Here is a 12,792-nt window from a genome sequence, read left to right on the forward strand (position 1 = left end):
GGGCCATGCAAGTCTCCCCTGCATTATGGGCCAACGAACAGCTGACCTCAGTCTGTGCAGCCATCTCCTCCAGACTAATTCATGGGGTTGATTCCACAACTGTGGACTTGAAGCAGTACAGCGGACAAGCCATTTCCATACTCTAGAGCAGTATCTGAACTCCTGCCCTGGAGGGCAGTGGTTCATGGCCAGGATGGTACCACCACCAACCACCTGCACCAGATCAAGCTTCTCTTCCAGCTGCAGTGGGACTTTACTAGAATCCTGGTGGATGTTTGTGTCACTGGCAGTCCTTGCTCATAGCCATGCATTGTCAGTGGGCCATGCATGGCTGAGTGAGCAAATAATGCCATCAGTATGGGATATGGACATCACCCACCCCAAACACAAGAAGTGGCAGACCATGTCCATGGCATCATAACAATTCAGTCATCATAAAAAATGAATAAAGAATGTTTACATTGCAGTCAAGTTTCTCTGGCCACCACAGACCACCACTACTGCCTCGACATCCCACCGTTCTACCTCCTATGAATTGCTCATGTGGGGATCATGACGATAAGATTGGAATGATTACTGAATGTACAAAGGCATTCAGACAGTCATTCTCCCCATGCTCCATACATGAACGAAACAGGAAGAAACCCTAATAATTGGCACAATGGGTTATATCCTCTGCTATACACCTCACAGTGATTTGCAGAGGATAGATGTAGATGTAAATGTAGATATGTAATCATAGTAAAAGGACAGAAATAATTTTCAGGCTGACTTGGCCCTCTTCTGTAGTGTTCAGAGTTAAGTTACGTATTCTGGTGGAAAGGTATTCAGCAGCTCATATCAACCAATAAAATGAGAATCATAACTACATCAAAAGGAAATTATAAATGTACCTCATTAGACACTCTTTTTTAAATCTGAATTCAAGGAATGAAAAGTTATGTTAACTACAAGGAAAGTAGCTGCACAATGTAAAGTATCACTACAATGTAGCATATGGTGTAGGTAACTACTTTCTTTGAGAAGTACCAAAGTTATCAACTAAATATTAAACTACCAATAGGAGGAGAACAATAGCTATTTATATAAATGGGGAGATAGTAGCTTTTTCCAAAGCACCATGAAGTGCAAGGCAGAGGATACTTTCCCATGTATCAGTTATTAGGAAGTCTTTCCATTCCATTCATTTGCTGTGTTGGCTCAAATAGTACTTGATTACAAAATTAGTGAAAAGTTCTTAAAGCTGTCACTTTCTCTAAATATTTATAGATTTATCTAAAAACAAAGATGATGTGACTTACCGAACGAAAGCGCTGGCAGGTCGATAGACACACAAACAAACACAAACACACACACAAATTTCAAGCTTTCACAACAAACTGTTGCCTCATCAGGAAAGAGGGAAGGAGAGGGAAAGACGAAAGGATGTGGGTTTTAAGGGAGAGGGTAAGGAGTCATTCCAATCCCGGGAGCGGAAAGACTTACTTTAAATATGTCTGCTTGTATCTGTATATGTGTGGATGGATATGTGTGTGTGTGTGTGTGTGTGCGAGTGTATACCTGTCCTTTTTTCCCCCTAAGGTAAGTCTTTCCGCTCCTGGGATTGGAATGACTCCTTACCCTCTCCCTTAAAACCCACGTCCTTTCGTCTTTCCCTCTCCTTCCCTCTTTCCTGATGATGCAACAATTTGTTGCGAAAGCTTGAAATTTGTGTGTGTGTTTGTGTTTGTTTGTGTGTCTATCGACCTGCCAGTGCTTTCGTTCGGTAAGTCACATCATCTTTGTTTTTAGATATATTTTTTCCCACGTGGAATGTTTCCCTCTATTATATTTATAGATTTAGGTAGATTAGATAGATTTTATAGATTTTAAATGCTACGAATAACAAGATATTATATGACAGTATTAACCTGTTGATGATTGAAGTATTTCATTTGTACCAAGGTTATGTAACTATAATTATGTTGCATTTGTAAAAAATATTTTAAAGAACATAATCAACAGTGACATATGATAGGCATGCCCTATGCTAGGTAAATTAACACTCAGTTGGTACACAGAGGAAAGGGCAGAGGAAGCAAATTAAAATAAGGAGGGAGATGTGATACTGTGAATAGAATTTGGCAGTGCACTGAAAAACTTAAGACAAAGAAAAGTAGACAATATTTCCTCAGAATTAATAAGAACTTTGGGATAATGGACAACCAACCATGTAAAAACTATGCCAATGCATTGTTATCCAGACGCTTTCTCAGTTTTTGTTGTTTTAAGTGGGATAAACTGATGCTACAGCATTCATCTTTGACAAACTAGTGTAGAAGGTGTCACAAAATGAACTAAGTGCAAAATCCATACATTATACAATTTTATAACACATACATGCTGACTTTAAGTATTTCCCTTGTCTTTGAAAATGTAGATCCTAACATTTTACATAAAAATTGAAACTGCTCTTCATGTTGATGGACTCAAAACTCAAGTGTGTGACATGATAGATTGAATATTTTTTTAAACATTGAGCCCTGTAAAAAACTTGTCTTGTGTTACAGCATTAGCTGTAATCTACATTTGTGCATTGTACAATTTTAGCACTAGTATCCTCATTTAGACAATTGTTCCCCTCAATTTCAGTGCCTGTCTACATAAAGAAAGGTACATTTTCGAAAATTTTTTGGAGGTTACACTGTCATACATTACATATTTTATTGAAAACTGTTAGTTGCAAGCCACAGTTGTGCATTATAACAATATTATGAAAAGGAAAGTTGCTACTCACCATATAGCAGAATCCTGAGTCGCAGATAGGCACAACAAAAAGACTGTCACAAATAAACTTCATCAAAAATGGACACCCCCCCCCCACACACACACACACACAAACCCAACTCACATACACATGACTGCTGTCATGGGTGTGCGAGCTGTGTGTGTGTGTGTGTGTGTGTGTGTGTGTGTGTGTGTTTTGTCTATTTTTGATGAAGGCCCCATGGCCTTAAGCTTTATTTGCGACAGTCTTTTTGTTGTGCCTATCTGCGATTCAGCATCTCCACTATACGGAGAGTAGCAACTTTCCTTTTCATAATATTGTTACATTCCATCCTGGATTTTCCATTGTTTGAGTTGCGCATTATAAATATTTTGGCAGCAATATCTGCTACGGAAAATCATTTTCCCTTAATCAAAGTGTAACTATTTACACAATTTGTATAACAATTGCACCTTTTTTCACTTTGTTCTAAGGAAGTGTTTGGAAGCACATGGTCACAACTCTTACAAAGTCGACTGCTGCAGTGTAATATTGTGTTCTGCACCTTCTACAAAAATCATTTAATGTTATGTTCCCTTTCAGCGGCAGTGTTCATTGTCTTCATTTGTTGCAAATTTCCACTATTTTTTGAATTTGTTGTCTAAATTTGTTAGTGATCATAATCTCCACAAAATAAAAAGTTTGAGACTCAAAGTTCCAAGTAGCTTTTAACAATTTGCGATCATTAAACCTGTTGAAATGATTTGACAATAAATGTATAACTTATAACAAGCAACTTTAATTTTAATTTATTTTTGTTTTCTTGTTGCAGCACTGGGACAAGGCTCAGCTGATTACTTTCACCTTCTTATAGAAAGCTTAAAGCTCAGTTTTGCTGATAGCTTATACTATGTGGCTGACCCTGACATTGTATCAGTACCAACTTCAGGCCTTCTACAGAAATCATATGCTGCAGAGAGAAGGAAGCTTATTTCCATCGATACGTAAGTTTTTATATGTACAAGTACATCGAAAATCAGTTGGTGGACTACTTAGATTTCAGCTATAACTTTGTTTCTATAATTTCTACTACCACAAACTTGATAATATAATAATGATAGAAGTGGTTTGGATGAGAACCTAATTTTTTACTGTTTAGAATCGAAGAAATGAAAGTAAAATAAGCTAAAACTTTCCCCTAAAGCATTTCAGTATCACAGAAGACAAACAATATGTGATGAACATTATGGCTAAGGCAATGAAAGGTGTTAATCGACAAATAAAACATGATAAACATTTTAAATAAATACACTGTTTTACCCTGTTTATCAGCACATGTAAAACCTGGAAGTGAAGTATTAACTGCCACTTAGTCTGTATTTAGCATTCCTGGTAGTGCATTGTTTGAAATGATCAAGTGTATGAAGCCTACAATTTGATTGTAATTTTACAGTCATTACATAGCTAAGTAATACCAAGAACAATTAATTTAAGCCTGTTAAGAACAAGGTTAGTCACACCTTATGGAGATCTGCCTGAGCCTGTCTGTTCCATTTTTAGAACCTTCATCCAACCTCAGCTTGGTTGTGGATGCATGATGATCCCCTACTTTACCATACATGAAAAATAAGGTTTAGTGTGCAATCTTATGTCCAGCCTCTGTGATGAAGCTATTAAATCACTTTAACTTGGTACGAAGCTAGACCCCAATGAAATTTACATGCTATTCCATTTATTTTATTCATGTGTACAGACAGTATAATATTTAGGAAATGACCATTAACATTTGTGCATAATGGTAAAGGGTTAGTTTTGCTTGTATAAAATTCCATAATATGAGTCTTTGTGAGATTAACACTTACACTGTTTACTGTGAACCAATAATAGGCCTGCTAAGCTCTCATCGTGACTGTGTCTGTTAAGAATGAGTTTATGCAATTGATCAGAATGTCATTCCCAAATGAGATTTTCACTCTGCAGTGGAGTGTGTGCTGATATGAAACTTCCTGGCAGTTTAAAACTGTGTGCCGGACCGAGACTTGAACTTGGGACCCGAGTTTGAGTCTTGGTCTGGCACACAGTTTTAATCTGCCAGGAAGTTTCAGAATGCCATTGATCAGAATGCATCAGCAAACATTGCAGTTGTTTAGTTGTCTTTAAAGTCACTGGAAAACCATTTATGCAGATTAAGTACCTCAGTGCACTCAGTTCCAAACCTGTAGGATCCACAGGTTGTGTACCCCCATTCTGAGATTAGTTATATTCCTGCAGAATTTAAAATTTTGATAATGTATGGGTTGTTCCATGGAATTTTGGGCAAGTTGCTGGATATCAGTAACTTGCTACCATGTGGCAGCAAATTATTGGCATCTGGCAGTCTGACTAAAATTTCATGGAAGAATAGCCGTATTCCTATCACACAGTACATCACCATAACCTTCTTCTTTCTGTTAGGGGTGTAGGATGCCAACAATGAAAGAGGAATGCCACTAATACCATAACATTTACTTTCCCCAAGTAGAATTTTTTTTATGTACACAATCAAAGACTTTGGCAAGGTAACAATGTAACAAGAGGATAATTTTTCTTGCTTCACTCTGCAAGGAGTTCATTTATGATGTTTTGTAGTGCTTTCTAAGTGGAGAAACTTCTATTTAGGCCAAACTGAGAGCCAGTTAACAATTCTCAGAAAAATGAGTCAGCATTCCATCATAGGCTACTTTCCTACAAATTTTTGAAAGACTGGAAGAAGTGAAATGGGTCCTTAATAGAAATAAATTTTGTATCACCATTTTTATAGATAGACGTTAATACAATAACCCAAGTCGGTCAGGGAACATGTCCTTAGCCATTTACAGACTACAAAGATGATTTTAGGATAGCCTATCATGTTAGTGCTAGATATTAACCACAGCTACATTCAAGACTTGTTGGCTGTCCCTCGTGTGTTGTATTATCATGGCTCTTGGCTCATACTACCTGATGAACATTTTCAAAACACTTACCATTTCTCAGCATTATGTTTGTTCTGTGCTTTGGGTAGGCACCGACAAAGTTAGCAGTATTTATTTATGATTTTTGCTCTATTTACTGCAGTCTGTAAGAGCACTACAATCTAACAGCAAAGCATGAAGTTACAAAATTGACAGTGATCACAGCGTGTACATTGAAACTTATTAGTGGTATTTGCAGCAAACCCTCAAGTTGGGAAATCCCATCAAAAGTGTCGACATTGAAATGCCAAAGTAATCATGCACTGAACAACAGATCGGCATATGCTAGATTTACAGCAAACTACAAAATTTGATATGGGTTCACTCAACCTGCTGGCACAAAACTGACTACAAAGGTGATTACTGTAGATTTAAATGTCATCTGTTGGGTTTAGAGTAAACAATAACATATGGGAATGGAATGACAGTAGTACTACGACCATATGGACTCTGTGTTACATCACAGCTAACATACATCCCAGAACATCTTCAGCAGTTGGCACTCAGATGCCACAGGCATCAACTGTGCACTCACTGGGGGTACAGCACACTTTCAATGGTTCCATACCAGCCAATGTTTTAATGATTTTCCACAGGTATCATTGTAGTAAGAACAGTACTGCTTACTAATGAATCCTTTTCCCAGCTTCAGTACACAAATGCATACATTGTGCCAACATAGTGATGGGGCTGCAGTTCACTTCAGGTAGCCTTGGGTGTGAGGTTGTGTCAAGTGAGGCAGGAAAAGAAATGGGAGGTGGAAGTGAAGGCTGCAGAAAGGTGAGTGACAGCTTGGACCTGTACGAGATAATAGCTCTTGAAGGAGAGCAGTCAGTGCAAGGGAATAGGTAGGCAACACACAGGCACCAGAACCAGTGAGTTCATACAGCACATGATGACGATGATGATGTGGGTTTGTGGAGTGAGGTGGTGACAGAATAGAGGAAGGGAAGACTGTTGGGGTGAGGTTGTGAGTGCAGGGGATTAGTGGAGTTTGAAGTCAGGAGATTACAGGAAAGAAGGATAAGTTGCAAGCATACCTCCCATCTATGTAGCTCAGAAAAGCCAGGCCTGAGGGAAGGATCCAGATGGTACAAGTTGTGAAACAGCTATTGAAATTGAGCATATTGAGCTCAGCAGCACATCAGCTCTGCTCTACGCCACAGTTCAGCATGTCCATTCATTGTGGTGGACAAATGGTTAGTGGTCATGCTCACATAAAATGCTGTGGAAAAGTTGCAGGAGATTTGATAGATAACACGACTGCTTTCATAGACAGACTTGCATCTAATGGGATGGGATAAGCCTGTTAAGGGCCTGGAGTAGAATGAGATCTCTTTAGGAAAGGTGGATGGATTTCAGGCAGGATGTCCCTCATTTTTGGGCATGATGATGGACAGCGGAAGCCATGGTGAAGGATCTGAATAAATGGGGCAGTTGTTTTAGTTCTGGGGTGATGCTGGGTGACTTTTTTTTTTTTTTTTTTTTTTTTTTTTTTTTTGGGAGGGGGGGGGGGGTATAGGAGGGAGCGCTCCTTTGCAGTTAGTGCTTAGAGGTGGTGGGAGGATTAGGGTTGTGGGAGGATATGGCACAGGAAATCTGTTAGTGGACTAGGGTTGGAGGATAGTGCTTGTCTGGGGAGGCCTTGAGTGAGACCTTCAGCATACTGAGCAAGGGAATTCTCATCACTTCAGATGCCCTGCCCATGGCTGGATAGACTTTATGGGGGTGCACTTCTGGTGTTGAAAGCATGATAGTTGTCAAAATGCAGATACTGTTGATGGTTAGTGGGCTTGATATGGACAGAACTATGGGCAGAGCCCTCAGAGAACTGGAGGTCAATGACCAGAAAGGTGGCACATTGGTCTGAGAAGTGCCAGATGAGGTGAATTGTAGAGAAGGTGTTGAACCTGTGGAGGAATGAGCATAGGTTGTCTTGAACCTGGATCCAGGTCATGAGGATACTATCAATGAACCTGAAGCAGGCAACAGGTTTGTGGTTTTGGGAGACTTGGAAGGTTTCTTTTAGATAGCTGATTAACAGATTGGCATAGGAGGAAGCCATACAGGTGCCCATGGGTGTGCTGCAGATTTGTTAATATATCTTCCCCTCAAAGGAGAATTAGTTGTTTAATAAAGGAATACACTGTCCATTGTAAGCCCTATTGTGCATTATTAAAATTGTGCTATTAGCTAATTTTGACTGTGAGCCATTATCAAGCACATTTGCTATGTTATGTATTACATATCATACTCATCACATTCTTTTATGTCAGATACATAAAACAAGAAGTTGTACTCCGTCATAACAAGAGTTGTGAGGATGCAGCACTTAAAATATGTTATTATGGGGTATGATTTATGTATGTGACATAAAAGAATGTGATAAGCATGATATGAAGTACATTACATAGCAAATGCACTTGATAATGGCTCATGGTCAAAATTAGCTAATAGTATTATTTTAATAGAGCACAATATGCCTACACCAGACAATGTATGCTTTTAATGAACACTTAGAGACTGTGGATCCTCATGGGAGCAAAATCTTCAGAATTATTTGTGTGTGAGGATGTAAATAGTGGGATGTTTGATAGCACCAAGACCATGAGGTTGGAGGATGTTGGTGAATGGTATCAAGAGTGATGAGTAGTTGTAAAAGGTGGCAATGGGATGGGGATAGTCAAGATTCAGTGAAGGAAGTGCTTCATATCTTTTATATGAGAGGCTAGGCTAAGGGCAATTGATCGAAAATTCTCTCAGGGAGAGTACAGTACCCAGCTACATGGGGTATCCAGGATTGTTGGTTTCAGGGATTTTGGGAAGCATGTACAACGTGGGTGTGCTTGGACTTTGTTGGTGTGAGCAAGAAGATTAATCTGGAGGAAAGATTCTGAGATGGACTTATGAATATGAGCAGAGATTGCCATATGATCCCAGCCAGCATAACCTATAGTCCCTACTAAACTAAAAAATAAATGAGACTAAAAAAATATTGTCACAATGAACAAGTTTTAAAGCTGCCAAACAGTAATGAGAACTACTTGGCAGAGTGAAGACTGCTTACACTTTCATTCGTGTTGTGAATCAATCAGCTGTGGCCACCTTTTGGTGCTATAGTTATTGTGTCTATCACTTCACGATTATGGAGAAAGAGCATCTGATGTTAAAACTCAAAGATGTCCTCAAAGTAGCACAAGCAGAATTTTATCAGTTGAGAGCTGCAGTTGGCAGCTGTGAAGTTATGAACATGATAGAAGACTGTGCTGTAAGCACCAATTTTGTGGGTGTGCTGCTTCATAATTTGCATGTGAAATTTGTGCTCAATTTGGCCACTATGGGTCATCTGGCCTGATAATATGATAGCAGTTGTGTGCACAGCCTGCTGGCTGCACCTCCTGATGGAACTAAAGGCTATATAGGCTGGAGCACAAGGCTCGGCCAGCCACTTGTGTATTGCTAATTGTAGTGTACCTTGTCTTCCAGGTTTGTGTATGGTTCAAGCAATAAATTACAGTGTTCTTGGGTTAGAACACATTTTTGGTCATGAGGATGGGATTCGATGCCACATGTTCCACTTCAGTCATTGGTCCTTTAAGTTTAATTTCCTTGGAAGCAGTGCTTAAATCCCTTCTCACGCAACAGTAGGTGCTGACAGTCACTATTTCCAGTACAATGACTTCAGTGACACAACCTACAGCCCTGTCAACAACATATTCACTACCATTCACTTTGTAACACGGTGCAGCAAAAGTCTGAGACAAATTAAAAATGCCTTCAGCAACATTTCGAGGCATTTGCAGTAACAGATGTAAACTTGTGCAAGGTCCTTCTTTTGTTGTGGATTTAACCTCACATGTATCAGTTGTTCTGTCAGTTTGCCCCCTTACAAGAAGCTTCAAGTCTTTCTTTTTATCAGATGTATGAGTTACTTTGTACCTGTCATTGCGAACACACTCACATTATTGCTGCTTGTGTGGAGTTTTACCACTGCCAAAAGTGGCAAAAACAGTCATACAGGGCATGGGCAGCAGAACTACATGGACTTAGCCACCATTGTAATTTTGTGACAAATGTTCATAAGGAGTACCATGTAGGTCATATGGTTCATGATGCAATCATACATCTTGCTTCAAATAGGGAAATTCAACAGTGAAATTCCTGCTCTAACAGAATTATTGAACACGGCTCAGTCATTTGAAGTTTCATGGGCTGCAGGTAGTCAGATAGAAGCCTGGTCCAAAGTTTCAGAAATCAGTTCCTCTCACTCCTTCCAGCTTTCAGTCAGTTTTCAAGGGAATGTAGATGCCATTGCAGCAGTCCATCAAATGTCTTAGCATCTTATAAGTAATCATCATTTGCAACAACAACAGTCTGCATCACAACAGCAATGATGTCACAGTCCGCTGCCTCCATGCCCATAGTGCTTCATTCAAAGTGAATAGGCTACATGTCCCAACTCCCGGGAAAAGTGTAATATGTGCTATAAGAAAGGATACATTGCTTCTGTATGTAACTCCTTTCCAAAATGAGTAAGAATGAAACAAACATGGATGTGAACAGTGTCAGTGGTGACAGTGTCTCAAAGTAATGTATAAATTGAAGTCTGTGTGTTTAACAAACCATTGAGAATGCAGCAGCACATGGTGCACATGGGTGCTGCAACAACATTGGTGAATTCTCAAACCCCGTGTATGTGGGTTTTCCTCCTCTGACTCCAGTGTCACAGAGGCTGGTGTGTTATAACAAACAACAGATTCCCATTCTTGGATAGTTTTCTGTACCTGTGATTTACAAGTCTGTGGTTCATTCATTAACACTCTTATTTGTGGATAATGCTTACACTGAAAATCATTTGGTTTGGGTGCTTTCAAACAGTTTGGATTCTCCATGGGTGATAAAGTGCATTTGGTTTCTGATAAAGTTCCAGATCAACAGTTAGATCCTCTCTGTGCCTAATTTTCCTCTCTATGTCCTCAAGGACTAGGCTGTGTAACAGAATTTCAGGTTTATATTATGATGGAACAATCTGCCTGCCTCCCTTTTTTCCAGGCCTACCCAGTAACTTTACAGGATCAAGTAAAAGCAGAAGTAGATTGTCTTCAATCCCTTGATGTTACTCAACCTATTTCTTCCAGTGAATGGTCAACACCATTGATGATAGTCAGAAAAACCTACTGGAAAATTATGCCTTTGTGATGATTTTAAAAAATCTATCAATGCATGGTGAATCATTGATACCTATCCTTTGCCATGCCCTGATGAGCTATTAGCAAAATTATCAGAGGGGTGGGGGTGACGGGGGGGGGGGGGGGGGGAGGAGGGGTATTACTTTTCAAAGATTGACAGATTAACTTGGCAGAGGCAGAGGCATATGAGAATCCCAACGTCTTCTAGTTATCAATACCCCACATGAACTTCATCAATACCAGCTTTTGCCTTTTGCTGTGGCAAGTGCACCAGCTATTTTTCAATGCTTTTTAGAGAAACTTATTGCATCAGTTTTAATGACCTCCTTTGTTACACACTTTGGATGACTGTTAATTGTAATAAATGTTCATGGAGTAGTTAAATATTGTTGGCCGGGTCTAGTGGTAGTTTTAAAGAGAAATTACTCATCTGGTTTTTCAGGTTCTTCTTCAATCCATTGCTTGGATTTTTTCTGTCTGGAAGCCAGGTTCTCTTGTAGGCCTGGAAGCCCTATAGGTTGACATGTTTGTAGAATAACGCAGACGACAAAACTGATTCCTATGTAATTTTCATATTTAATCGTCCTAGATGCCTTGCTGCCAAAAATTTACAATGTTCACTCAGTGAAATACATTCCATTTATATGCAACTCCAGAAAACCTTACATTTCCCCTTCCTTCCTTCCCGCCACACACACATGCAAGCCAACTGCACCGAGTTAACATTGTTCCAGAATACATCAGTAAAGATGTAGTCATGCTAAGATCAAAACATAGAATAGTAAATCGAAAATAATTTACAAAAAAATGAAATTTACTCAACAGTACAATAGAACAAATTATGATAACATATATTTACATAAACAAAAAAATATATCTTTCTCTAGTACAGTAATTTTTTTAAATTTGATTTTTAAATCACAGAGGTTAAGTGTGTGAGCACGACATATTATACAGTTGGAGTTTAAAACATTTCAAATAAGATAAAAAAAGGTAATATAATAAATTTAAGAAGATACATGGTCCAGACAGCTTATTGCACATTGTTGCCCCCCCCCCCCCCCCCTGCTTGCATTCCACTGCAAGGGAAAGTCTCACAGGCGTGCAAGATGTTTACAAATTTGAAAAGTGGAACATGAAGTAATACAAGCTCCTTTAAAAAAAAAATGTCATCGTAAGTTTCTGTGGTCTGAATAGTTGAAGGCTGGTGTGTGTTGAATTGGAGGGTGGTATCTGATGGTTCTTCATACTGCTGATGGTCTTGATAATTTTTTAGGAGTGGAGACAGCTCCCAGGCTATTTCCCACAACATTTTGTAGTGTATCAGCTTCAGGATCCAACATTCCCTAGTCACGTATATGAAACATTGCATGAGCAAATTACAAGATAAGCAAGGCTCTCAGAATATGAATTTAAAAAAATAAAAATAAACCCCAGAGAAAAGTCAAAATTACTTCTTAACTGATCTGAAGATAAGTGAGAAGAATACTTGGTATTCTCTTAGGCAAAAGCAAATACTAACTCATCTTGAAAAAAATTTGGAAAAGGTCACTTCTCGCAGAAAAAAAAAATTTAGATTTTGTCAGACGTAATTATGCTGTTGAATTTTGTACAGATACTAATTAGCAATATTTTAGAAAAAAATACTTATAATAAGACAAAATTGTAAAGTAAATATAATGTATTAGGTGTAACGAGCCTAAAATCAACACTCAACAATCAGTAAATTTTAACTTGGATGCAGAAAACTATCAGATAAATGATTTGTTTTCTTATACGCTTAACTTCTTAAAGTTACTCAATTTCTGAAAAGTTGATACTATTTTGAAAACAGTCTTTTCTGTTACTTTTGAAATAACTGCAA

At 38.7% G+C, this 12,792-nt stretch overlaps 1 protein-coding gene across 3 annotated transcripts in view; it reads left to right on the top strand.

Annotated features, from left to right (window-relative positions):
- LOC126251819 (glutathione hydrolase-like YwrD proenzyme) overlaps positions 1 to 12,792 on the top strand; it is a 143,741-nt gene that overhangs the window by 98,768 nt on the left and 32,181 nt on the right. For all 3 annotated transcript variants that reach the window (XM_049952476.1, XM_049952477.1, XM_049952478.1), the window contains exon 7: positions 3,579 to 3,750. In XM_049952476.1, the coding sequence (XP_049808433.1) occupies positions 3,579 to 3,750 (172 nt within the window). The remainder of the gene's footprint in view (positions 1 to 3,578; positions 3,751 to 12,792) is intronic.

This window comes from Schistocerca nitens, chromosome 4 (assembly GCF_023898315.1).
Source record: "Schistocerca nitens isolate TAMUIC-IGC-003100 chromosome 4, iqSchNite1.1, whole genome shotgun sequence".
Classification (NCBI taxonomy): Eukaryota; Metazoa; Arthropoda; class Insecta; order Orthoptera; family Acrididae; genus Schistocerca; species Schistocerca nitens.